Source organism: Leptosomus discolor, chromosome 4, assembly GCF_034619465.1.
Source record: "Leptosomus discolor isolate bLepDis1 chromosome 4, bLepDis1.hap2, whole genome shotgun sequence".
Taxonomy (NCBI): Eukaryota; Metazoa; Chordata; class Aves; order Leptosomiformes; family Leptosomidae; genus Leptosomus; species Leptosomus discolor.
The window spans coordinates 9,559,375-9,586,814 of record NC_141394.1 but is presented as its reverse complement, the minus strand read 5'-3'; the positions used below and the strand labels follow the sequence as shown (position 1 = coordinate 9,586,814).

The window sequence follows — 27,440 nt, the reverse complement described above, 5'->3', positions numbered from 1 at the left end:
CCTTGAACTGATGCCTTGTTTCACTCTCTTCTGTGTTTTCAAATAAGTTCATTTCACATGAAGTAGATAGTTCTATCTAAGGATTTTTTAATTCCAGTTTATGTTGGAACTTGGTTATATGAACTTTGGTCAAGTCAAGCATTTGCTGAGATTCCTGATGATGGGAAGGCTAGCCTTGCATGAAGGCTTCTGAAACACCATTGGTGTCAAAGGCAGTGACTGCCTTCAGTGCTGCGGGAACCAAACGTCAAATGGAGTTGCAGTGGTTGGGACTACGGTCATTCCCAGTATGGTCAGCTTGCATCTGAACCTGCCCATAGCTAAGAATTAATGTATGTGCTTATTATATCATATTTTATTAGGTTACTGTATAATTTTAACATGAGTCGAAGCCGCCTTCGTTAGTCATTTTATATTTGCAGTTCAGGCTGTTCAAATGTAAGATTAAACATTCCATCTCTTGTATTTGCTAATTTCTGGCAAAAATGTTCTGTCGGGAACATTTTGTAGTTCAGGTTTCGTTCAGTTCTGTACAAGTATATAATCACATAACCAAAAGCAATAGTGAATTTAACCATTTTGTGCATGCACGTATCCAGCATGTCTTCGTACTTGCTACGCATCATAGTGCCTGAGGCCTTTCAAAGGAGCTGAATGACCCCATCCTGGAGCATTCGTCAGTCAAGGAAAAATTATAGAGCAATTTTAAATGTAGGTACCTCACGGTAATGAAGACAAAAGAGAACTCTATACCGATTAATAATCTTTAAAAGGGGACTGGGGAGAGCATGTTCCCTCTGATTGTGACTGCTGTGAAGGGGTACTGGCAGGAGTCAGTAGGATGCTATGGACAGCTGCCTGCGGACATCTATTGCGGTACTAGCAATAGTTTGAAACCCCAAAGAGAAAAATGTTGGCCAGATGTTACAGCTCTTTGAGGAGCACTTTATTTCTGAGGAATTTTGGGTTTAATTTTTCAAGTCTATGCCCAGCTCCACTTCGGGTTGCACATATATTGTGATATACTCTATGGGACTCTGTTACCGACAGACAGGCAGTCTGTCTGCATTACCTCCGTCACCTCCCGCTGTTCCTGAAGCATTTGAACTGCTGGTTACTTCTCGGCTAACTTTGGGAGGGTTTTATTTTTTTTAATTCCGCAGTGGGCCTCTTCTGGGATAATGGGTAGATTCCAAAATGTAATCCTCAAAATGTTTTTTATCCTCCTGGGTACAATCATGATAAGTAATTCAAACCTAGAGGGAATGTCCTTATTTTCAGTTTTGGTGGAGTTTTTGTTTGTTTGTATGCTTTTGTGTTTTTTGTTTTTTTTTTTTTAACTATTCTAGCTAAAAAAAAACCAAACCAACCGCAAAACAACCTTAACCCAAACAACAATAAAACACCAAAACAAGATCAGATGCGACATAGATGAAAGCTAAAGTGATCTAGCATCACAGAGTGTCCTTTTTGGATACATTTGAGCTCCTCTGAAATCAAACTTGGGGGATATATCAATTCAAAAGCAAGCTCATCACAGTTATTACTTATGTGACCATGAAATACCACAGGAATGAAATGGTCGTGAAATCTGTACTCGTATGCTTTGTCTTGTTTTGTAAATATCAGATAGATGCAACTTGAATTAATATCTTTTTGAGTCAGAAACACAGAAGGCGATAGCAACATTCTGAAATTCAGTGCTTTATGTAAACACGGTTGAGACCAAGAGCGGTAGGAAAAAAACCCTCAAGCCATTCAAAGGCATGCAACGGGGTAATTCAATAACCCTCGCATATACAGAGGCATTTCACTCGGTGGGACTTTAACTTCACTCGCCAGCAGGCTGGCTGTGTGCTGGAAAGCAGTTCCCCCACCCCACCCCAACGCCATTTACATGCATAGCTGGCCTGGTAGGTGTAAAAATAGACGGGCAGCGCCCGAATTGGAAATGGTCACCGACTGCTGCCCGCAGTTGCTGGGGTTTCGGGTTCTCTGTGACATAGGACAGTGCGGGGAAGGGAGCCTGGTCTGAGTGGCCGGGGAGTGGAGCACAGGCAGGATCCTCCTCCTGGAACATCGGCCGTCCTTCGGGAGCGCTGGGCACCCTCTGCAGCACAAGGGCAATCCCACTTGTAGGAGTTCGCAGGAGAACTGATATGGGCAATGCACCAATTTGTCAGTCTTGTCATTCAGATAAGGGTTTAAGAACACAAGGGAACATACAGGATTTGGATAAAATCCCGGACTATTATGGGTGCAACGGTGAAGAAAGGAAAGAGCCTGAAGCCCTGGTAAGTCTTGGCTGAAGAAAATGGGAATCAAATGGAAAGATTTAGATCAGGGTTGTGCATGTTAGGTTTGCAAAGGATCTCTTTGCTCAGCCTGAATCTTCCTTGATAGCTCGCAATATTGAGAGATCTGCTGAATGTGACCATGTTCAAGCTTTGCTTTTGCTAGTGTGACTGCCTGTAGTTATGAAGCAGCTGTGCAGTCACTTAAAAGCGTTGTCAGCTACCGCAGGGTTTAGGTATATGGAGAACACCCTCAGGGAAACCAGTCCTTCAAATGAATGGATGTGATCAATTATCCTGCTTCCACGACTGCTGTAAATCATCCTGCGTCGATCATGCTCAAAACTTGAACTCAGTAACTTTTTTCAAGCTGTTGTCTGTCCAGTACATGGTATTATTTTCTGTGTTTGCTGTAGAGACAGAGCGCCACAGAGCTTTATGCAGATGAGGGTTACAGTGAGTGGGACTGGGCACATGCAAGGGGGTCACACTGACAACTGCAGGGCTTGAGAGGCATGCAGTAAGCGATTATAACAGCAAAGGCAGCATTTGCTCTGCAAACCAGAAGAAAATCATAGAGATAAATACTTGTGTAATGTCTATGGCAAATTAAGTGACTCTTTTGTTTCCCGCCCCCCCCCCCCCCCTTTTTTTCTTCCTCTGTTTGGGAAGATCATTATTAAATGGTTATTTCATTCAAAATTGGCGAGGAAAGGAGGTAGTGTCAAAACTTCTGGCAGAACAGGAGATCGGAAAACCTTTAATGTCGGTATATCCAATATTATGTTCTCCCGTACTGCTCTAAAATAAAATTGTTCTCAGGTCAGTATTATGGTTTGCACTTGCATGAATTACAGCAATGCATTGCAGGAAATGTAGCTGAGATGAGTTACAGTGTTCGTAAGGGAAGAGGAGACCAGAGGCACTCCCAGCAGCAGCTCACAAACTCTGCTTTGGCCTAGAAAGTAATTTTGATGCCATCTTGGTTTTCTCGTAGGATTTTTTTAGCTGAAATTTTCTGAGTGCTTTTACTGCTTATTTCACTGACAGTTGGATCAGTTCTTCAGGAATAAAACTTTCTTCAAGCTAAAACATGAAATTAAACTGTTTCTTTGAGCTTTCAGGCATTTTTTTTCTCCCACCAAGCAGTTTTTAGTTGAATTAAAAAATAATCTCCAGCATTTCTGATGGGAAACATGAACTCAAGGGGAGGGACAATGCAAGCACAGGACTTCCCGGGGCAGGGGCGGGGAGGACAGGCCTGCTTCCACTGCTGAGTACGTGGATTTCAACAGACATTATAGTATTTCCCTTAAGGTGAGTGGCCTGAAGCTGTTGGTGAATGTATGGAAGTTCCCTGTGACACAAATAAGCAAACTCTGAAACAGTTCTCTCTGAGCATACAGCCTCCAAGCTGCCCTTGTGCATAAGGTCAGGTCTTTGAGGAGGCCAGAGTGAGCCAAATCGAGCAGCATGTGATCTTTGAGGGTGGGTTTTTTTTTTTGTTGTTTTTTTTATTCTGGATGCTTTTCAGTCAGCCTTCAGAGCTTTTCATAGCAGGCAGAGATCGGGCACTTTGATAATTTTGATACATTTAATCATAAATTCTTGGCTTTATATGGCTCTGGTAGGGACTGACAGTTGCTTTAGAATATCTGTCGTGATTCAGATGTTACAGTGCTTGGACGATTACAAAAAAAAAAATTGCGATGTTTCCCTGAGAAGGTTTACAGTCTCTCATTATATTTATTATTATGATTCCTTACTAAAAGGTTAAAAAAGTAATTAGAAATTGGAAATGTCAGTGAAGTTTTGTCCTGAAGTGAGAAATTGTATGTTATTTTTTCCCCAAATAGGATTGTAGTATCCAGCACAGTACTTTGTTAGCTGTACATTTCCTGTATACTCTTATACAGCTGCAGCCATGCTCGCTGTCTTGGTGCCACATCAAGCTGAACATGATGCGTCCATGGGTCTTGTGCCACATAAAAGTTTCAGAACAATTCAGTTGGTGTTCAGCCAACTCGAATGGCAAAATAGCTTTGTATAATCTAATCTTTTCTAAACTAAAATCAAATACAGTCGTCTGCTTCAGGTCTGTCTTGCTGAAGAAATCGGGAATGTGTTGGTATGACTATTCTGAGTTGTCTATGTGATGCCAAATACCTTTATCAAATGGGGATTCAAATTTTGATACTGAATTCATATTTGAAATAATTTTTTAAAATAAAAAGAATCAACAAACTTTTATAATCCTGTGTTATAGATTAATTTTGGGTTTAGATTATGTTTGGGTTGTTGTTTTCTGATGTGCTGAAACAAAGACATCTCAGATGAAAAAACCCTGGGGTTTGTCATATTAATGGTACATTAGCCTCCCTTTTTACTTGGATATTTGATTACCTTTATATTTTCTCTTGAAAGTATGCTTTTCATGGTGCTGGATCATGTTGTATTTCAGACTGCCTAGGACAGGCTGCTCTCTTAGTTTCAGGACAGGATCTTTCTAAACTCCTACTGCATCATTCAGAGGAGGAATTTTCTCTCCCTGCTCAAGGTAGTGGATCTGGCAATGTGGACTTTTATGTCATTGTACCAGACACCGGGAGAGTTGGTATCAGGAGCTGGCTGTGAGGCAGCGGTGCTGGGAAGTGATAAGCAATTTGCAAAAACTTGGGAAATATCTGTGTTTGCAGAGTGTAGGGCTCATGGTCCAGCCAGTGCCTTTCACTCCTGTTGCTACAGCAAGTGTGAGTGAGTGCTTGGGATTGAAACCCGAAGGTTTTAAATACTGAAGCAGGCCAGAGCCGTGCATCGCAGTCTTTTAGAACGGGGCTTACAGACAGTGCAAAAAGTAGCCAGAGAGCTATTAATTCTTTCACACACTTACCTTAAAGCAAGATAAATGGCTTTTAGGAAGTATCCCGTTATGATGATGATGATGATTATTATTACTCGATGCCATGGGGAGGCTCTGTGGCCTGCTTGAGTTGGAAGTGTAGCTTTTATGCAGGTGAAATTAGATGAAACTGGTTCCTCTCTGCTGCCCAGAGCTCAATTCTTTGAAATTTAGGCCCAGGATTACAGGAGTTTCGTTTTACAGGTATCTTAATAACATGACCAATGTACAGACACCAGCTGTCACGGTTAATGAAGAGAATGGTTTTGTATGGTTCAGATATGCTTCACTTGTAACTTCCCAGCTGATCGGTGCTATTTACATGAATCCTAAAAAAAAAAAATAAAAAAATCTCCTGAATGAAACCTGTTTTTTTTTTCCACAAGGGACAGAGTTAAAAATTCTTCATTTACTACTTTGGGTATCTGTCTTACCTTTCTGTACAAGTGAGGTCTTTACGATGAGTCTTGCTGGCTTGAATTAGGAACAGCTGCATTTCAGTAACACCCATTTCGTTTGCATCTGTTTTGGTCCATCTCAAAGGAACATGAAATATTTTTTTTCTGTTTATGGTACCAGTAAGTTTGAATCAATGGCCAATCGGTTAATGGTGTTTAGGTAAGTAAAGCTGTTTTGATTCTTTAGCATTGATGCTGCTAGCCTGTGTCTTTTATTAGAAAAATGTCCCTTTGATGATAAGACAAGGGATGGAAGGGGATGAAAAATTAATGAGTGACAGAATTATCTGTCAGCGGTCTGTCATAAACTTCACTTACAGGCTAGATTTTTGTTAAGCCTAGTCATTATTCTGCTAGATATGCTTGGAATGGCATCCTAATTCTTTCTAGAGGTGTTCTAGCATTATTACCCCTCTATTTAGGAACATAATTAGTAATGGAAACTTGCCATGGAAACCATTTAAATGCCTGCCAAGTTCTGAAGTTGTTACTAACTCCTCAAAATCTCAGTATATGGTGTCCAGCTGATCCTAAATGTTTGTCCTTCCTTTAATATTCTTCAATTCCTTTAGTGGAAGTTTTGGTTCCATGTCAGTATTTAAGACCCTTCAGAAAATGCGTGTGTCGTGTAGAACTTAAAACTGATCCTGTGGTTCTTTTGATCATATCCTGAACCCTTGTTGTTTCGGGAAATGACTAAATGATACTTTCACTCAAATTCCAGCACAGGAAATTTTCCCGTTAAAAAATAAGATTATCCATTTCTAGAGTAGTTTAAAAGTCTTAGTAAAAGACATGAAGTTTTCCTAGTTTTTAGGATTACTCACGCCATGGTAAAAGCTTTCATCTCTTAAACCCAAATCCTTTGGGTTTTGGTTTGTTGGGTTTTGGGTGTGGTGGGTTTTTTTTTTTTTTTCCTTTCTTCTTTAAAAAATCCAGGCTATGTTTTCCAGGCACTCTTGAGATTCTATTTTTTGGATTCACACTGATGAGTACAATTCAGACTTGCACACATTGTTTCCAAGCTGGGTTTTGGACTGAAATGTTTGTTTTTGAGAACATGAATAGCCCAGTGGGACATCAGGGATTACACATGCCTGAAGTTCAGCTAGCACTGAAACGCTCTTCTAGATTAGAGCCCTATTACTGATGTTGCTTTATATTTTAAAATCAGTATGGATTAAAGTAACTTCTATGATTTCACGTACTGTATTTGGAAGGAACATGCGACTGGGCAAAAGACTTTTATTCTGTTCTTTTTCGTAGAAAACTATGCAATTTTGCTCAGTCCTCACAAATCCTTCATTGATACAGTAAAATTGTCAGCTGGCAGCACGTCCAGTCTGTCAAATTAATGAAGGTAGTGGGAGGACTCCTACAGATGTCTGTGGCAGGCAGCTAAGTATCGTAAAGGGTTTATAGAAGACATTTGCTTCTTGGCTCAATAAGGGTTGATTTTACATTAGTTTTCTCATCCTCTTTTGCTGTGGCTGTATTTGCTCATGTTGGCCCAAACTCAGGAACGCAGTTAAGCGCGTATTTAAATCCATCCTTTAGCAAATAACTTAAACCTGTTTAGTTTGAGATCAATTGGACCTAAAGATGTGGTAAAAATGAAGCATATTTTGAAGTGTTTTGCCAAATGTAGCCCTTTATTCTTCTCCTGGCTGAAAGCAAAGCAAAACTGATTGGGCATTTGTGTGTTCTGGTGGAAAGAAAAGAGTGGCTGGGTGGCTGGTATCTTGCGAGCTCTGGAATTTCAAGGAATTGGCAGAAGAGTCAAAGGTGTCGAAATGTAACCACCAGCATAAAATGAAAGTTATCCCTTATGGATAATTGGGAATTTTCCCATCAATATCAAAAGATAAAACAGTTGAAGCCTGGCTTTTCCATTAGTAAAAAATTAGAAGGGTCTGTAAGCACATAGTAACTTTCAGTTGTGACTGTCTGGAGTGATCTTGTAGCAGGAACCTAGTATTCAGATAAAGCTGTTAGCCAGGCATAGTTTTCTCCTCCTCGTGTTACTCAAAAATACATGTTTGTTGGGATAGTGTAACAGCAGTAAGAAACTTTCAAAATATCGTGTGGCTTTCTGAGAATGGTCTTCGTAATGAGATAAGAAACTACTACAAACCTGTCATATGTAAATATTAAAATTACTAAACAAAATATTTTGATTCAGCAGTTATTAAAAACACACTGGAATTACGATACATTTGTTGTTTTATAATGTGCATATGTCATAATGCATTCCTCAACCTAGTTTTATTTTCTTAGCTTCTTTTTTGCAATGGCTCTTTCCATCTCCAGTCGTACCAATGAAATTCGTTTCTCAAGGACGCTGTAAATCTACGGTATTGTTACACACTGTGTCTCCTTTGGGTTGCAGCCTCTTTGTCTGCTGTAAGAAAGCTTTTACCAATATGAATGATAAATGCAAACAACCGTAGGCTTCCCACCTACTTTGGCACTGTTTAATTTTGGCTCCTACATGTCCCTTGGTGGATCTAATGAGAGAATATTCATTCTGAGGAGCACAGGACATATTTAAGGGGTCACTTCTGAATCCAGTCAACTCTGTCACCGGTTTCTGTGTCAGGCAATCATTTTCTGTGTCTAAATATGCGTGAACTAGTTTTGATTTGAAATCGCTGAATGATTTAATCCCAGGTCATATGCAGTGTATAGCATAAAAGCTTTTTATTTTCTTGTAGTTTTTCAGCGTCTTGTTACTACACAATGCTTTTTGCTGGAAATAGTAATAGTTTCTATGCCAAAGTGTGGGCCCGTGTCCATACTGTATGCAACATTATGGTGACGTCAACTCCAGCCGCAGTTCCAGCTCGGTGCCGGGAAATGTGGTGCCAACTTCTCCATCTCCTTTATGATATTCTGTGATTAATTGGCCTAAATACTCAAAGCGCCTTAAATTATTCAGGTGCATATTATGTACTTAAAAGAATATTTTTATTTTTCTGATTTATAACCATTATCATCAACCTAGAGGGAGAGACCCCTGAGATTGAAATAATTAATTGGTGGATGCTCTTAGCAACATCTTGGTAGAGAATATTTAACTTGCTGGTGATCTCTTGTCTCTGAAAGTTTGCCTTCCTTTCCACAGTTCCTATGGTTCAGCTTCTCATTTCTTAAAAAAATGTTAGTTTATTGCGAGGTCAGTTGTGTCCTTTTCCTGGATAAGAAGATGCTTCACATTATGAGAAAGAGACGTTTGTTTAGTGAAGACTTCTCTTTTAGAATGGTGAGCTTTTCAGTTCAACTGTTTATTAACAAATTCTATACAACCAAAGGTACGTAGCAGGATGAATTAGGTCTGAAATGCCTATACGTGCTTGAACAGGAAAAGCTGCGTGCTAACAATAGTTTCTTGAGATTGAAATAAGAAAATTTGGCATGTTGTTCATCCAGGAATTTAGATACTGAAATTTCTTTAAGATCTGAGATTTAATCCATCTTCCTTCATGTCTTCCAGTAAATTAATGGGAGGAAAAAATATATTTTTATAAGCAAAGGAAGTGGCTTTGAAAGTAAAGCACTGTGGCATTTCTTTTCTTTCAGAAGATGAGCCTTATTTCATTAAAGGCTGGGGAAATGTTTCCGTTATAGCTGTTATTATCTCATTTAACCAATTTACTAGTGTTAGATTACTGAGCTTGTGCCATTGCAAGTGTAGGATTTAGCTCAGGTTCTGGCGTGCTGAGAACTGCAGGCTGAGACTCTACTGTGGTAGTTTAATTTTAAAAAAAAAAAATTAAAACCTCCTTTGCCTTCTTGCAGTCATAGCTGCATCTTAGGCTTCCAGTTCACAATATCACCATTATTCTGTTGTGATGCCCTTTGGAGATCAGCAGCGCTTTCAGCTCTGTAAAAAAATAATTCAGGGTACAAAAGGTAAAATGTGAGCAGCTGAAAAACTAGCAGGGAAGTTTTAGAGAAACTGTTCCGCGAGGAAAAATGACTCCTTTTGAAGTCCTATCTTTTACACTCAAATGCTGATGAGGAAAAAGCTACCATACTGGCAAAAAATACGTATGTGACAAATGAGCTGGGTACGGGTAACACCTCATCTGTGCTGCTTTTAGAGTTGCACCCAATTAAACGATAGCTGGTTTGAACAGATGGTTTCTGAAATCAGAGAATAACCAAGCCAATTGGGACAAAATTTAGTGGTTGTCTCAAGGGTAGGAGCATAAATTGACTCCAGAAAGTACGGCATAATAGAAAAATTACAAGCGTGTGTTTACATACCTGCCATTGCCCCCACCATGTCTTTTAAGTACTGAATAACATAAAGAAGCCATGAAAACCTGAGTTTAGGTTATGCAGCTTTTCTTCTGCGGTGAGCTGAATTCTCAACTCTGGGCATTACCTGAATATATTAACGTGATGAGCCACCAGTCAATTAAGAGCTTTCTAATGAAGAAGAAGAGTTAACAAGCCATCAGCATTTTACTAATTACAGAAACAGCTGTTGGACAAACACTGCCTGACGACTCTGAAGTTTGTAAATGGCATTCCTGCTCTCTGATAACCCTGAAGACTTGCCATATTGACAAACTCTGTCTTAATGCTGATTTCATGTGTAATAATAATAGAGGGTTCAATTTAACGTGGAAGTTTTTGTAACTGCTAATGATTGGAGTTTCTTGATTTATATAAAGCATACAAGTTAGCAGCAGGTTTTGCTCACGTCCTAATCAGGGCCAGCCTCTTCAGAAGTTATAGCTAATAAATTTTCTCCATAAAATCAAAGCAGCATGTCCCTGAGTTGGTGCTTGAAAGGGTCTAAAAGTCTAAAAGGGTTATTAGTATTCAGATACATGCTGTAATACACATACAAACCAAGAATGTTAAATTAAGGTGTAAAACTGCTATTTGGTTATTATACATCAGTTTTGAATTCTGTTTTTGCTATCTTTGAAATAATAAACTGTGTTTAATAGATGAGAATTGTTCAGTAGGCCTTGTAGCTAGGCTCTGTTCTCCCACAGAGATATTTGTGATTATGGACAGGCTGGGGTCATCCTGTATTTGGAGGGGGAAAAGAACTGAAGCCAACCTGCAGGAACAATTTTACTATACACATGATTTCAGACAAGTGTTTGGATGGTTTGGATAATGTTATTATGAAAGCTGTCTTTTGAAAACAGAAGCCTCCTACTCCCTCAATCTTTCTTTCTTAAGCATGAAGCTGGTTTTGACCAGCAAATTTGAATATGTAGAGAAATTCCTATGGGTTTGGTACAGCATATGATTTGACGCTTGATTTTTGTGCATCGCTATATATCACGTGCTATGTGTGATAAGTGGTGTGCTATGCTATGACACAGGACAGGCAACCAGAGCGAGGACAGAGGAACCAGAAGGGAAGGTTTCTGACTATTGGAATAAAATACTCATTTCCATATATGATTTAATTACTGAGATTCCCTGAGCTGTATGTTTCAAATTCAGGTAAAGTTCTGGCATTGCAATTATCAAGAAAGAAGTTGAATCCACGGCCTCTTAGTCATTGTTAAAAAAATAATTTAATCACTTGATCATTTCTTATATTTTCTTATATTTTCTTATGCAATGTCAGACAAGTAGGTACTTATAAAGAACATGTTTGCATTCTGCTGTGAGTGTACTTAAGGTGATAGTGATTTTTTTTCACATTGTAATTTGTTTGTTTATAGCACTCTGAAATTATTTATCCTCAGTCGAAAGCTAATAAAGAAAAGTTAAGTTCAGGTTAAAAGAGGGGAGCTTTTTATAAGGTTCAGTAACACCAAATACCCTCACAAATCTATAGCATGTATTAGAATTGCATTGCAAACAGTTTTTAAAAAAAGCAGTTATCAAAGGCTGGTAGTATTCTTTCACTGTATATGTATTGGAAGTTGTTTTGTTGTTTGTTTTTTTTTTTTTTTTTTTTTTTTTTTAAGTGACTGTGGTCTTTTTTGATCAATATTTGGTATCTGTAGAACTGCAAGTAGATAGTCAACGATTGTAGTAAAAAGGCAGATTCTCTATGGCGCATTCAAACGTAAACTACTGTTAGCGGTGCATTTTTCACAGAGCAGTTTGTGTGTCCGAGAGCAGCACGCTAGAAAAAGCTTGTTAAGTCCACAGATTGTGAGTTTGTCCCATACTGTAAGTATTCTTCAGTCCTTCATACCTTATTCTGATAGCATGGTGATAAGATATGGAGTAGATTAGCCAGCCTTAGTGGCCACATGTAAACAAAATGATCCTTAATTCTGGCTGCCCTGAACTGTGGGCAGCATGTAGAGATGCCAGCTGAGGCTTTGCAAATTACCATGTCAACATGGGAGTTTCCCACATCGCAAGCCTCTTGTGTTCACATGGTTGTTGGTGGGTGCTTAAGACACGCTCTTCTCTGGTAAACCTTTCTTTTCCTTTTGGTAGAGTGCTTGCTTTTGAGTGCGATCTGCACACATGTGTAAAACTCCTAAAAAATAATATCTTAGGGCTGTGTGCATAGGAAGAAATGACGTGATAAGTATCATATGGTGCGAAGGACTCTGGCTCCATGGTTTTATCTTCTTTCTTGTAAAGACAGCAACTTCAAATGACAGTTTGTTGACAGTTTGTCTTCACCAGTCAACAAACTGGTAAGGACCAATCTGCCAGCTTCTGTGCCACTAAAACGCGTCATGAATTCAATTAAAAATCTACATGTAAGGAAAGAAAGTATCTCGTGAGATTACTGAATAGGTTGGAAAAGCCCACAGATCAAAACCCGTGGTTTCCCAGCATGGTAAAACTGCAGAAATCTTCTGCCGTTGACTACTGAGACAGTTTTGTCAAAACGGACTTGAATTCATAATGTGCTAAAGTGAGTAAGTTGCTGAGACAGTAGTACTGAGAAAACTGCTTTTTAAAGACCTCGAAAGAATGGGGAAAGGGAGAAACTGCTGATGACCTACTGGAAAATTAGAGTTGACAAACAAAACAAGGAAAGAAAATAGAGATATGAGCACTGCTGACTTCTAAGCTTTGAAATACAGTGCTGAATCTTTTGCATGTTTCAGTGGTATTTGTATGTGAATTTGTGTACGAAGTGACTGAATTGCTGCTTCTTGTCTTTTGTTTGTGTGTCCAAGTTTGATATAAATGAGGACATGATGCAAGTCTGTGAGAAACTATTTTGAAATAGGAGAGGCCAGCCTATGAAGAGATAGGTGCGATCATATTAATCTCCTATGAGATCAGTACACCTTACAGTGAGAAAATTCATAAAACCCCCAAAGGTCATGTAGGCTGGGATTTTCAGAGGCACCTAAATTAAGCATTAGGATCTCATTGTGTTTCACTGGGATTTTAGCAGTTTTGTTCCTCTTCTGTTCAGGATCAAGAACTATTATTTCAGACCGAGAGCATACACAGCAAGAGATGCTTCTGGAGTAAAAGTGCCTGAAGAGTTACTTCATAATAACTCCTCATGCAGAACAAGAAGTTCATATTCTGCATCGTGATCAATATTCAGGTGTATGTAATATGTTGTGATGTGCATTGCAGTAGTTTAATTTTTGAGATTAAAAAAAAGTATAAATTAAGGAAACGTGAATCTATTTTGAAAGCACTGCTCGCATCTTCTTAGCCAGGAACAAAGGGAATATGGTCGTGTGGTCTGAGCTACAATCTGAGCTTGGAGCAATAATTGAGACTGTGACAGTTTTAGCCGTTCGTGTCACTTTGTGTGAAAGAAAAACAAGTGATGATTGATTCGCCCCTAATGAACCAGAAGTTGTAGATGCCTGTTTATTGCATCATTCTTGCTGAACTTTTTAAAAGTGTAAAACCAGATGATTGAAGTTTTGGCATGGTAAATTATTGTAGAAGTAGTAATGCATGAAAAAAAAGGAGGAAAAAGGTGCTGAAATGTGTGTCTTATTGAGGGCAAAGATACTTTTCCCATTAATTTCAAAAGTGTCCGGATTTACCCCTCGTATGCTCAAATATTTGTTCTTGGTTAAGACAGTTGATTTTTCAAGGACATTTAAACATTGAAATATAATTTTGTGTCTTTACGCGCACATACGCATCACAGAAGTCAGCGCAGCGCTAATAGCTACCCTTCGGTCTGAAAAGGGATCTCTTTCAAGGACCTGTCAGAATCTGCTCCTGTGTCAAGCCTCAGCCAAATGCTTGCCTGCCTGAAGCTATAAAAGGGTTCTGCCAACGTGGATTCCTGTGCTACCTTCCCTTCACCCTGCTGCGTGTTTAGAAAGATGGTCTGTTTTCTTAACAGTAAAAGATGTGCAAAATGTGCTGAAGTTTGCTGAAAGGAATTTAAAAGGAAATATTTTTGTCTTGGCATGTAGCACGGTTGTAAGAAGAATCATTTTGATGGCATCCATCTGTTGCAGACTAAAATAGGTTGGAATTGCGGATTGTGAAGTGAGTTAGTACAGCGTGTTAGTTAGGGTGACCGAAATAATGCATTGAATTGGACTGGGTGACTGAAATAGTTCGCTTTGTCAATCAGTATTAATAAGCTGAAAGTGGGAGGCTTTTAGGATATTCTCACAATGTGAAAGAATGGTTTTCACCCGGTGTTTCTGGCAGGGAATTGCACTCAGATGAGAAACACGCTCACTCGGAGGTGTTTCGGTGGAATGGCAAGTCCTAGTCCAATGGCACACGTGCCCTCCTGTACCTCTCCAATCACACCCCCACAAAAGAGGCTTTCACAGTTACTTATCTGCTTTTTGAAACTCACTCCTACTCTATTTATTTATTTTAAGTATAAAAATTGTTACTGTCTCATTCACCTGTGCGTAGGTTCACATGGGGGTGAACTTCCAAGTATGGGCTGGTTTCAAATAGCCAATCTAATGTCACGTCGTAAATGTAGATAACGGTGAGAGGTCTGACGCATTTCACGCTCCTTTGCTTAACAGTACATCCCACAACCTAGCTGAAAAGTGAAAACGTGATTTTTATTTTCTTTTTTTAAATGCAAACGTACGAATGCAGTTTAGGAGTGAGCGTGTTTACAACGCTATCCTGGGTTTAGATACTCAGGCTTGAGTACTTCACCCGCTTTGTTCTATGGGTAGCTACACTCACAGTGCTGCCCGCCTTTGTGGGACTTTTCCCTTTTCCCTCTAGCATGACCCACGTCTGTGTGACAGGTGATAAAATACAGCCAGAGGACCTTTTTACTCTTGGATATTGTTTTTTCTCCCGTGTGTACCTCTCTGTTAAGCCAGTGTGAATATGCACTGTAGTCGTGTAAATTTTACGCGCGTGATTATGCACTGTAGTCACCTAACTTTTTATGCAGAGTATAAATCCAAAGCCAATGTATGTTTTCTTAAGTAGCATAGCCAATAACAGGAGTGGTCAATTATTTTCCAATGTTTTGAGCATATATATATATATATATATATATATATAAACCCCAGAAAACTATGGCTAGCAAGTTGATGTGTTTATTTTTTTCTTGTTGCTAATATCAGTCAATATGATTGCTGGTTTTTTTTTTTTTTTTTTTTTTGGTTCTTGCTCCATCTTGAACTTCAGCAATTATTGCACTATTTTGCTCACTTTGTCAGGTCTGCAGTTCTTTTATGCCGGTATTACCTTGTTTGTATATGCTAATTAATGCAGATATAGTGTGAAGTCAGTTTTCTCGACAATTTTATTCTCCTGCAGCATAAAGCATGGAAACCTTTCACTGGTGATGAAGTTGTGCTCTCTTTTAAGCAGGAGCTAACTAGAGATTCTTTCTTTCTTATCTTTTTACAGTCTGACAGCAATGCAAGCTTCCTCCGAGCTGCTAGAGCTGGCAATCTGGACAAAGTAGTGGAATACCTGAAAAGTGGAATAGACATTAACACATGTAATCAGGTAAGATATTTGAAGGACAGAAGTTTGCAGGAGTGAGTTGCAAGAACCTCCCCTCAAAACCTAGTTTTTTCAGGCTCGATTACTTCATACAGATGTTTTGATTCACCTCAGGCTACGTTTTCAGTCTTGTTCGTCAGTGGTATCTTTCTGCAGGAAGCTGATAGTGTCTCTAAAATTGTGCTGCTTTTAGTAAGGCTTTGTGTAAGCCTTTCTGGCCTCCGCTTTCTTGCCAGCATCCCGCGGGTGTGGATGTATGTTAGTGAAGTACCTGTAATCAAACCTTAAGGTGTGCTTTGGCAGTCCAACACTAATGGACCTGCTATTGTGACATTCCAGTTCTAATTGAAACCGTGAGCACTAAATACAGTTGTATTCCTCAAAAGACTGAAGTTATGCCAAAAAACCTAAAAAGTTCTAGTGCAGGAAGTTATTATGTAGTATTTTTTGGATACAGGTGAATACTGTGATAAAATGTGCCTGGATATCAAGTTGAAAGTTCTCAGTAATTCTAATTGGTTTCTTTGTAGTTTAGATGTGCTGAGGCATCTGTGTTCACCAAAACCCACCTCACTCCCAGTCTGCTTGGTTTTGTATCGCCACGACAGAGCGAGATTGAACTCCCTGTCTGAACAGGAGACTTGGGAAGCTGAGGCCCACCCGTTATCCAGTTTTTTTTCCCATACTGAGAGTCTTCATTCTTCTATTTGTCTGGAGAAGTGGGACTGTGCCAACACTCATATTTTTTTTCTCTGTTAGTTACAGCTGTTTGTTTATCGTATCCATTTATTCATTGCGACGAGGCATGCCCGTGTGTTGGGTATTCCTCATTTCAGTGAAAGATGCGCCTTTCTCCAGAGAACTTGCTTTGCAAATAGGGGTTGAGGAGCAGTAGATATTACAACAAAGTGACAGATGTGCAGAGGATGGCAGTGGTATGACTGTGATTAACAAATTCCACAGCATGCCAGCTGTAACCTTTTGGGTTTGTGGTTGGGCTTTTTCTGTGCGTTAGGTATTTTTTTGTTGTTGTTTTTATTTGGTTTTTTTTTTGTTTGTTTTTAAGCTATTTTGAAGACCTCTTTTCTGGCATCTTCATAGGTGTAGGGGTTAGTTTAAAGGAAGGTTCTAAATTTCTTGTAAACATTTGTCTGAAGGACAGTGTGGACTGGCATCCTTGACAGAGCCAAGGAAGAAGTTGAAAGCCGTGTACGAAAAATGGTATCCTTAGCTTGTATGTGAAGGCACTGCTTGGAAGTTTTAGAGTGAGCTGTGCTTGAACGGATAAGAAAAGCAAAGCTGACTCTGTTTTTCAGGCAACAGTTTGCAAAGATGAGTGCTGTGGTGTTTGAGTGGATTTCAAAATTGAGTTGTAAAATATTTTTCAGTTGCCTAAAGAAGTTTCTTGTAAACGTTGTTTTTACATGTTCAGTATTATGTTTAAGCCCTGTAGCATGGCGACAGTTTTAGAGGCTGGAGTTTCTGTCATACCTAGAGCAAGAGTTCTCTTCCAGGACACACTCTCATTCATATGGTAGTTATAGCAACAACTTAAAGAAATTACGGGTCTAAATTTGTAACAAAATTTTACTATTATTAAAGAAATGGTCCTGGACCTATGTGTAATATGTTGATACACGTTTCTCCCAAATAAAGAAATACAGTCTGTGTTTTCAGTTTTACGTTTAGTTTTCAGGGCTTGTATATTGCTTTGTTTGCTCATTAAATTAATGTGCATGCTGGGGCAATGAGGTGGCAATTGAATAATTCATACCAAAGAGAGCAGATACTAGCAAAATAAATAGGTAAATTTGCAAATGATGTGTGGATTTTATTAATGCTTTTTTAATTCAGATCATTCAGTTAATATTTTAGTAAGCAAATTTTATAACTAAAATATTATTTGCTGATGCACAATACCTTACTAAAATTAGCTTTTTTCAATTTTTTTTTCTATTTTTGGTGAAAAGTACCATCTAAGTATCTCTAAATAACCTCAAGACAGAAAAATGATGGAAAATATGTGTTTTACTGAAGAAAAGAAAGACAATTCCATTGTGAATCTAATCTTCCCCCCCATCATTCACATTACTTTTACATTTTGATTTAATAAAAATTATTCCCTTTTTGGTGGAGTATGTTTCAGGTATAAGATATTTGAAGCTGCTCTGTCCTTTGGGAAATGTGTAGGGATGGAATATACTGGTACTGGAGAGTGGAAAAAATTGAAATAAAAAATATTATTTTAAGTTTGGAGAAAAAGCCCATGTTGTCTTATCTCTTCTGATCACTATTCAGATTAAGATCAGAAATAGTCAACATTTTCCCTACTGTGTCCAGACATACAGCTGTGGCTCCTAATGTAAATTGTATCCAGGAGCTGAGCTGCTAGTTGCTGTGGACATACCTGTTGTAAATAAGTAAAATATTTAGGAAATAAAGCTGTATGTCTCATTGGAATTAGTAAGGAAATTATATTATGACTCCATTAAGCTGCGACAGCTAATAAATTGCTCTCCAGGGCAGCTAGAAGGAAAAAGGCTGTTGAAACAGCATTTCTAATTTTTTTTAATAGCTGAGGTGAAAGGTACACATTTTCCAGTGAATCAGACTGAGAGCTGGAGTTCTTTCTTGCTCTGATGTGAACATGGGCTTTAGGAGCCGTGGATTTTGTTGGTAGCGAAGAAATGCTACGAAAGCATGGGTTTTCTTTGGTGGCAAGAGCAATAATCCCATGTGAAATTGTAAGTTTTCCTTTTTCTGAAAGAATTTCAACAAAGTTGTTGGGCAGTACCTGCTGGAACAGTCCCCTGCCGGTAGTGCCGATGGCAAGTTCCCCAGTTTTTGGAATTTGGGTTGCAGTTACTGTATCTGGGAACCCTCAGAGAAGAAATGACCCTCTTGTTTTCATCTTTGATATCTCAAGCCACTTGTATGAAAATGATTAGTAAGTTGCTTCAGAAACCTGCCAGGGGATTACTTTGAAGGGGAGAAAGAGTTGTAATGAGTTTTTCAAAGGTAGTATTTATACATTGTCTTCCTTTGTCTCACTTGTGGTATACCCTAAATCTGTTATTAGAAGAAGGAGCTTTGTACTATTTTAACCAGTTTCTTTTGCATTTCTGGTGCATCTTTGACTTCAGTGGTTCAGCTCTAATGAAGACTTCCTTGGTCTTTTTGTTACCCAAATGCCCAAATTCTATCTTGTCCTTCACAAAATTTTAGAAGGAATTTCTTGCAACTGTGCAGTTAGTGCATGACCTCAGATGTCCTCAGTGGGTTCTAAAACACTTCTTCGTTTTGAAGTTCAAAGGAAGCAGGAGAAGGTTTAGCACCCCACAGTGCCAATCTCCTCCCTTAGGAGCAGTTACTGGAACCACAGAGGTAATTGTTTCACCAAGAGCAAAATTCAACTCAAAACGTGCGATAGAAAGAGCACTGGGCAGTCTGGGCATTACAAAGATACTACTTTTTCACATTGAAAGCAATATGGTCAGCCAATCGATTTTCCTCAACCATCCCACATGAAGCACCTGATCCCCTGTGACCTGAAGTGCGGAAGTCTGAGGTTTCCCTTGCTATTTTTGTGAGATCTCAGCCACTAAGTAAAGAGTCAGTGGGTGGTATTTTTAGCTGACTAGCTAACTTGTGTCCAAGCAGATTAAAACCTTGTAGCTCACTTGCATTAGCAATGTAATTCTGATTACCCTCAGATGGTTAGAGACTAGCCATGTTTTTTTAACTTGTTTCAGAAAACCGTACATTTAAGTATGTTTTTATCACTGGCCAATCTTATCTATGACATAAATTGTGTTATATATTGTTATAAAAAGGTACTTAAATTTTCTGCTTAAAATTACCTGCCCTTTCAGGAAAGTTATTATTGCTGTAAAAATACGCCGTTAAAGTTTCACCATTTATATGACTATAATGTGATAGAATGTTTTAGCTTGGCTTTTTTGTAAGTCTGTCATACAAATCCAATTACTTTTGCTTCATAGCCTAGGGACCACATTTGCAACGCTTATTTAAGTGACTAGTACCATCAAATTTAATAGGGCTATATAAATATGCAAGTAAGTGTCTGCATCAGTCCTGAAAAATGTCTTGACATTCTAGTGAAATCAATGGCATTTCTTTGAAGGGGGACTTGGAAGCTCAGGCTGTATGGTGTCCCACTTTCCCCTAACTCTTAGCCAGATTTAATCAACGTGGCCACTGACTGGACAATGGCTATGAATTTTGAGAGTAAAATTGCTTAAAATTTGTTTTTAAACCACATTAAAATCAGTAAATCATTCAATAGCAATGTCACAGAAGCTCTGTTCTGTAACATGCATCATGAAATGGGCTAAAATTTCAGTGCACCATCTAAATAGAAGCTTCAAAGACTGTTCACCTTCATAGACCGCAGCCTTGGGTTCAGCTTGGTGGTGGTACAGTTTGTTCTGTTTGACTCCAACAGTGGCAGAGCTGTAAAGAGGAAGAGTTCCTGGTAAAAAGTTGCAGGTGTTCAGGGAGAGTCTGGGAGCAGAGGAGAAGACTGTGAACATGCTGCCCCTGACGTACATTGACTATGCTATCGGTCTTGGGCAAGGGTTCTGTGGATAACAGCTATTAATGAGGGGTGTTGGTGTGACACCCCTGCTTATATTCCCATACCCCTGCATGTAACAATTATAAGAAAAACTTCTGAGCTTTGGCTACATTTGGGAACACGATGAGTATGCCTCTGCTGTTAAATGACCTACCTCCCCAGTTTCACCCGTGAGTCCTGGTTCCCTAATCATCCATGCTGTACATGTATTAGTTGGTTCCTTCTGGCATAAAGCAGCTGGTTTTCTCAGAGATGAGACCTGGGAGCAGTTCAGGGGTTGTTCAGTGCAGGAATTGCTCTCCTCACACAGTGGGGAATGCCTGTGCTGGTGGTGCTGCTGCTCCTCATAGTCCCCCAGTATATCCCAGCAAACTGTGATCCTGTAAGCCTTGTCTCAGGCCGTGAGCCATTTTGTGCACAACTTACTCATGGAGTTGTGCTAAAAAAAAAAAAAATCTAAAAAAAATGCCCTTATCTTTAATAGCCTGTGGTACAGAATTCATGTTATTTCAGGAACTTTCACCCAGGGAAAACAAACACAGACATGCTGTGTCTTTGGGACATGGTGCACCCCACGGGACCAGGAGAAGACTGCAGGCAGGAGGTGGTGAGCAGCATGGGGTGCTCAGGCTTCTCTAGGGAGACCTAGCGCCGACAGCATGTAAGCTGTGCTGTGTGGGTCTGGGACACAGGAGCACAGAGAGACAGCCCTGATGTATGACTCCGGGGTGCGAGGGATAGATTTTGAAAGTTGCTTGGTATTCTTAAGATCTCTAAGTCCTTAATTCTGTGGAAAATTAGCTACATATTCCATTTTTAAAGTACATTTAAGTCCTAATTAGTTTAATTGAAGTATGCAGCTAAGTGCTAGTCTGAAGAAGGCTGCTTTCCTGAACTGGAGCTTTGTGCTATCTGAATGTTATCTATACCATCAAGAAAGCCTCCGTAAAATTCCTTGCTCCTTTTCTGGTACTTATATGCTGACATTCGGACTGGAAAAATGTCAAAGCTAATTGAAAAACCCCCTATTGTGGCCACTATTTATTTTTGAAAAATGGATAGATGGAAGAATAAGAAATGAAATAATCTAAAGTATTTTGAGACATTCCCTTCCCTGCTGAAGAAAAGCTGCAGGTGATTAAAGTAGGCATGTGTCAAATGGAAGTTAGGACACAGAAGTGAGAGCCGTTCTGTTGTCTGTGCCAAGATATTTAATGATGAGCGGGAGAAGAACTGGGGCTTTCCATGTGCTGCTTATTTAAAACATATTGAAAGAATCTTGTCTTACTGTCTAGAAGAAAGTTTCCATTAAAGGCCTGCTGTCAAGAAAAAACTTACTGAGTTATATGAGAGACAACCTGGCAGACTTCAAGTTCCCTAGTTAGGAGACAGTAAATCTAGATTCAAGTTCTTATGTTCAAATAGATCCAGCAAGTTTTATGTCTTGATTATGAGCACCAATATTAACAAAAAGGCTCACCCCCAGGACAGAGTACAGGTAATATGATAATTACTTGGAAACATTGCAATTATTTTTTTTTTTTTTGCAGTGTTCCTGTTCTCTTGCTTGCTATGAGAGCAATATGACTAGGGTTGCTGCAGATTTATCTTCTGTGGAAAGCACTGCCCATCTGCAGCTGGCTAGTGAAGCTCCTCTTGCACTGTATGGGTGAAATTGGAGCCAGACAAATGCAAACATCAGAGTAGATGCTGCGTAATTTCTTAGCGGCTTGAAATAAAGTGGTAGTGGATGATAGATGGCAACACCACCAACATTCAGAATCTGTGGGTTTGTACTGTGGTTAGGGTCAAAGCTGGACTTTTACCTGCGTTATTAGGATAAAAGAAGTGGTTGACTAGTGTGCAAAACAGAAAAAAAATCCCATATTAACATGATTTATTTCAGTAATTTTACCTGACGTCTGGGTTGAGTGAACTCAGGAATTTTCTAGACTGTCTGAAGTGTTTCGAGCTCTTGACAAACAGTACAAAACAAAAAATGATAAAATACCCCCTTCAGATCTATGAATAAAATTGATCTCTAATTTGGATTGTCTCAGCCCTGTTAGCCAGGAAAAACTTCTCTCTGTGCACTGGCTAATCCGTTTCCCTGAAGACATTGATTACTCTGTGGGAGTTCTCAAGAACAAAGAATGACCTAAGATGGGCATCCTACATATTCTGCACTAGTGAGCCCCGTTTCTTAGCCTGAATTTACCATCCGTTGAGCACAAACAGGCACTTCAGCTTCTTGCCACTCTGGTTCTGGTGCCTTATAAAATCCATCACGAAGCTTTTTGGTAACTAAGACCCTCAGCTTCTATTGATTAAGCATCACTGGTGTATCGTAAATTTTATTAGGAGTGGGAGCAGACTCCCCTTCTAGAGGTTAGGGAATGATGAACAAGCCATGGCAGCTGCTACTACAGCCTTAGAGCTATTCCACCTCCTCCTTGGAGTTTGAATGGGGTGTCTATGTGGTTGTGTTCCAGCCATCTAAGGGGAAAAGCTGACATGCAAAACACAGGGGGTGTATTTTATTTTTAGGAGTGACATATCTGAATGCTCTTTCGAAAATGAAGCCTTGTATATGCAGGATTTTTTTTTCTCGATATAATGCTATTTTTAGACTAGATCCCTTCTCAGAAAACAGTACATAATGTTGAGAGTAAGATTTCCTGAACAGAGAAAACACAAGAAAATGCTTTCTTCCGATTTAGTGTTTGTTTCTCAGATCCTAAGTTTTGACAGAGATCTGTCTTCATAGATAATCAAAGTATTTCCTCAGTGTAACTGTTTCCAAAAGCTGGCGGAATTTAATGTTTCTAGATATACTGAATCCAGGGATTAGTTAGTTATTAATATAGTTGTACAGTTAATAATTATGTATTACTTAATTACGCTTTGTCAAATGCTACCTTCTGATCAAATTAAATTATTATGGAATTGCTTATTTTAATCTGCTTTCAAGCACCATTATCTATTCTGAAAATCATAAATCATTTCTATTTCTTATTTCTGGAGAAAATTAGAAATGTTTAAAACCAGTCCCTTTAAAAAAATCTGATTACTGGTATTTTATAGGATGAAAAACTGATAGGCATTGGAAATCTCTGATTCCTTTGAAGCTATTTTCCTTATGTTACAAATATAGTTATTTTAGGACATGGTTGCTATTTCTAGTTAATATAGCAAGAGAGAGCAAGTTGCTTCTGACTCAGTGTTCAAATTATTGACTAGAAAAATGAACTCTAATTTTACAGTATGCATTTGTGCAGGCCATAGTTCTAGCAGAAGTTGGACCCCAAAATCTGACAAGTCTAAGGGTTCGTCAGCTGTTTCCTGTGCTTTGAAACAGAATTGGTAGTCCAAAAGGCAGCCTAAAGTAACATCACCCCATCTTTGGAGGCTTGTCAGTTTTCATGGTGATGGAGTTACTTTCTTGGAATGAAAAATTTGATGGATTTTGGCATTTGTTTTGAAGAAGTCTTCTGTATTCACAAGGAATGTGTGTGAAGTCTGATACCTTGAACAGAACAGGATGCAACTACTAGGTGGTTTTGGGGGACCTCCAGCTCCAAGGCTCTTTAAAACTTAGATCTGCCTGGCTTTTGCTATCAATTTGTTGGCAGTTTTATAATTTGATGGATGTCTTTCTTGCTTCAGTTCCAGTGAGACAGAGCACCAGCTACTAATTACTTCCTGCTATAGTCCAAATGGAAAGCAGCTAACATTCCCAGTAGCGCTAACTATAGACTGAAGTAGCACTGTAGTCATAATGGGCTTGACAGTATCACATGCTGATGTCGCTCAGTAGGTTAATTCATTTTCATTACTCCATAGGCTATAAAGCAACATAAAAGGAGAATTTTCATAATCTGAAATTATTTTTCTTTTTTCCAACCGTCCACTTTACTGCTTTGTGCTATTTTTGGGAAAGACTTCAACAAACCTTCAGACTTGAGAAGGTCATGCTCAGCTCTCTAATGTGCCCTTTCCCAAATCGTTCTTGAAAAGAGGCTGACCACATGCACTCTTTACTTTTCTGGGAGATTTATTCAGAGGCGGGAATTTGCAGCAACCTTAGAGTGACATCTGTTAAAGGGACAAAGTATTTGACTTTAATGAAGACTATGATACTGCTTTTTAGTCTTAGTCTTTACTGGAGGGTGCAGATGCCTTCTTAACTCTGGCAAAACATGTAAAGGAGTTAGCATGACCACACAGAGTTTGTCACAACAGCTTTTTAATTTTCATTGTGTTTGTAACTTACACTTTGCTATTGGTCTGTGAGTGTGTGCGTGATATATATATATATAAGCCTGTGAACACAGAGCCAGTGGAAGGAACCTGGTAGAAGTGCATTGCATTTTGTGCTTCAAGAGAATGTTGAAACGTTACAAAAATAGATTTTTGTATTGTTTTATTTTCGTTGGCTTCTGTGATGATTTTTCTGTAAGTTGCTCAAATGCCATTCTAACCTGATGTGGCAAAGGCAAGGGTAATTAGAAACTCAGATGCTGGCAAATCTTCCTGGAAAGTGTTGCATCCCAGCTTCCATCAGTGTCGATGGGAATTATAAGGGGTCAGACTCTTAGCGTAAAGGAAAGAAGGGGATTAATTTTGTGAATATACATTGTTCCTTCCTAATGTTCTTAAAGATATTGAGTACTTGATGAATACCTTCAAATGGAAGTAAACTTCAGGGAAGTAGGAATCCTGATATTTAACAAAGGTTCTTTTCTTTAGTGCCAAGACCATTATATAGTGAAGTAACACAAGCAAACGTTCACATGTGTAAGGAATTTATCCCCACTAACTTCAAACACTTTTTTCCCCCCGTCTCTACATTTTTATGCTCCTTATGCTTCTCTCCAAGTCTTATCAGCAGAAGGTGAGCGAAGCTTTCTAGGGCTACCGGGTTATCATCTATAGCTGTCACAGCTGAGCTTAGAGGGGAGAGGGATCGCACCGTGTCCGTATTGCAGCTTTGCTATGCAGTTTGTCACTGAAGCTGCAGTAGTGCTAGACAACTGCTGGGGCTGTGTTTTGTCTTTTTACTAAGTCAATACCTCTACAGAAGAAGCGATGCCGGCCTTGCCCTGCCTTGGTTGTCGTGCTTCCGTGCCGTACTCTCTCCTGCGCTGGCAGAAGCGTGTGTGCAGCCTCGCACCGAACGATTGAGGGACTTGATCTGCAGAGAGGTGGCTGGGGATAGAAATGAGCAGAGGAGAGGATGGGAGAAGCAGAAGCACTTCTGATAGCGATGATGACTTTGCTGGTTTAAAATGTTCTTTGGACTGTAAGTTGATCTGATGCTCTGCCAAGAAGTTGCCTTTCTGTGGGGTCAGTTTGCTTTGGCTTACTGGGGTTAGGCAGGAATAGTGCAAGCTGTTACTGCTGCTGGGCATAGCGGCCATCTGGGTGGTGTCCCAGAAGGACTAAATGGCACTGGAGGATTGACGCTGAACCAGGCAGCGACTGAAGAACTTCCATTCCATGAGGACCGCTCTATCAGGCAACTGAATACAAAGGCAGAAGCAGCATGGACTTCCTTGGGTGATTTTCAGACAATAGCAGTGAGACTTGGTGCTTGTCTTACAGGAGGAAGTGACTGACTTTCGGTTGGCTTAGAAAAGGTTGGTGATTTCTGTGACGTACAAGAAATCTGTGGGCTTTTCTGGTGTGTTGGAAATACACAGGGTGACGTTATAGTAAGTGCCGTGAGCAGCAGTGGTTTGTGTGTGCCTTTGTAGCGCTCTACGGGATACAAAATGTTGATGGCTCTAGCTCAGTGCTAGAGGAGAAAAAGAGCTGAGGGAGTCGGGCTCTGCAGGGAAACACTTGAAGAACCAAACTTGGAAGGCATAGTGTTATGTTCTTTTATGAGAGTTAGAATTACAAATGAGCCTCTAAAAGAAAGGCAGTTATGGTATACATATGCTTTGAGGGAAGGGGGAGTCCCTCAGTCCCTATGCTGTACAGTTTTGCTTAGCAGACAACTAATTTCATTGCGCCTACTTCCCCCCCCCCCCCCCCCCCCCCCTTTTTGGTAGGCATGGGAGAGAAAAAGGGAAGTGTCAGAAACCTTTGTTGTTCTAAAATACAAGAATCCAGTTGACAGGAACGGAGGAGTTGCGTTGATTAAATCTGAGCTTCTGTCATCATAACTAGCAGGGATCAGCCATGTGGGTTGGGAAATAATTACAGCGTTGGTTCTGATTACGGAGGAACAAAGCTTGCTTTAAGGCTTCGGTTGTGCTGACCCTCAACGTTTAATGTGCAGTGCTTGCTTCTGCTACTGCTTGCCCCAGCTTACTTTATTTAAGGAGTTACAGAATTCAAATGTGTGCAGTAGGAACTGTATTTAGGCTATAGTTTCTTTCTGTAACCCTTTCACTGGACCTCATGTATTCATTTTCCTTGTTTTAATGAACAGAAAGAAGTCATATGTTGCAAAGAAACTCGCGTAACAATTGCAACACTATTAGCTTTCAGCTGCTTAATGTGGTATCATTAGAAATGTGTCTCAGAGGTACAAATGCAGGCATTTTAAGAGATTGCTACTATTAAGCACTGGGACAAGCTTTGCTTTCTCCATACTTTGGCACATGGTAAGCTAAAAAAGAAGCTTGCCCTCAACTTTTATCCTTCAGAGGCACTTGTGTGCGTGTAATTCATGCGAGCCATGCAATCTTGCAGTTTCTCTGCCGGTTGTGGACTTCAGTCTGCTCCCAAAGAGTGAAAAAGGTTAATAATGTCATAGCAATCCATCAGCTGTGTACAACTGTAAGGAGTCAAAGTTCCTGTTCATACCCTCCTGTCAAGTGTTGATGATTGAACCTGTGAGATTAGGTATGAGAACAGGTCTTTGTTCTCCAACAAAGAGAAGAACACTGTGTGTTTCCCCACAAAATACTAATTCAAAGCTTTCAACCACTGTAGGTAGTAATTATGATTATTTAATACTCAGCTGAGATTAAAACCCAAGGAAGATTAGAGCTTTCTGAAATGTTTTCAGCCTGCAAAAAAATTCGCTGACATGTGCAGCGTTCCTTATCCTTACGATTATGGTCAACCTCACTGCATAATTTTGGCTAAGAGTTGATCCAGGGCATGGCACTGCTGCCACCGCTGGGCTCTGCAGCTCACCAGGAAGAGTGTTCCTCTGGCATAAGGAAGATCTGGTTGCTGCTGCTTTGCCAATATAATGGGATTTGAAACCACATTTCTCCTTAACGTTTCCAAACTACTAGGCTGCATAAGGGTGTTCTTCTTTTGGCAGCTTGTGAATGTAGCCTTCCTTCAGTTCC

The 27,440-nt window shown here is 39.6% G+C and overlaps 1 protein-coding gene across 1 annotated transcript in view; it reads left to right on the top strand.

Moving 5' to 3' along the window:
• Nucleotides 1-2,159: 2,159 nt before the first annotated feature.
• ANK2 (ankyrin 2) overlaps nucleotides 2,160-27,440 on the top strand; it is a 159,998-nt gene continuing 134,717 nt past the window's right edge. Inside the window, exons 1-2 of the mRNA XM_086464118.1 lie at nucleotides 2,160-2,294; nucleotides 15,432-15,533. Coding sequence (XP_086320244.1) covers nucleotides 2,160-2,294; nucleotides 15,432-15,533 — 237 coding nt within the window. The remainder of the gene's footprint in view (nucleotides 2,295-15,431; nucleotides 15,534-27,440) is intronic.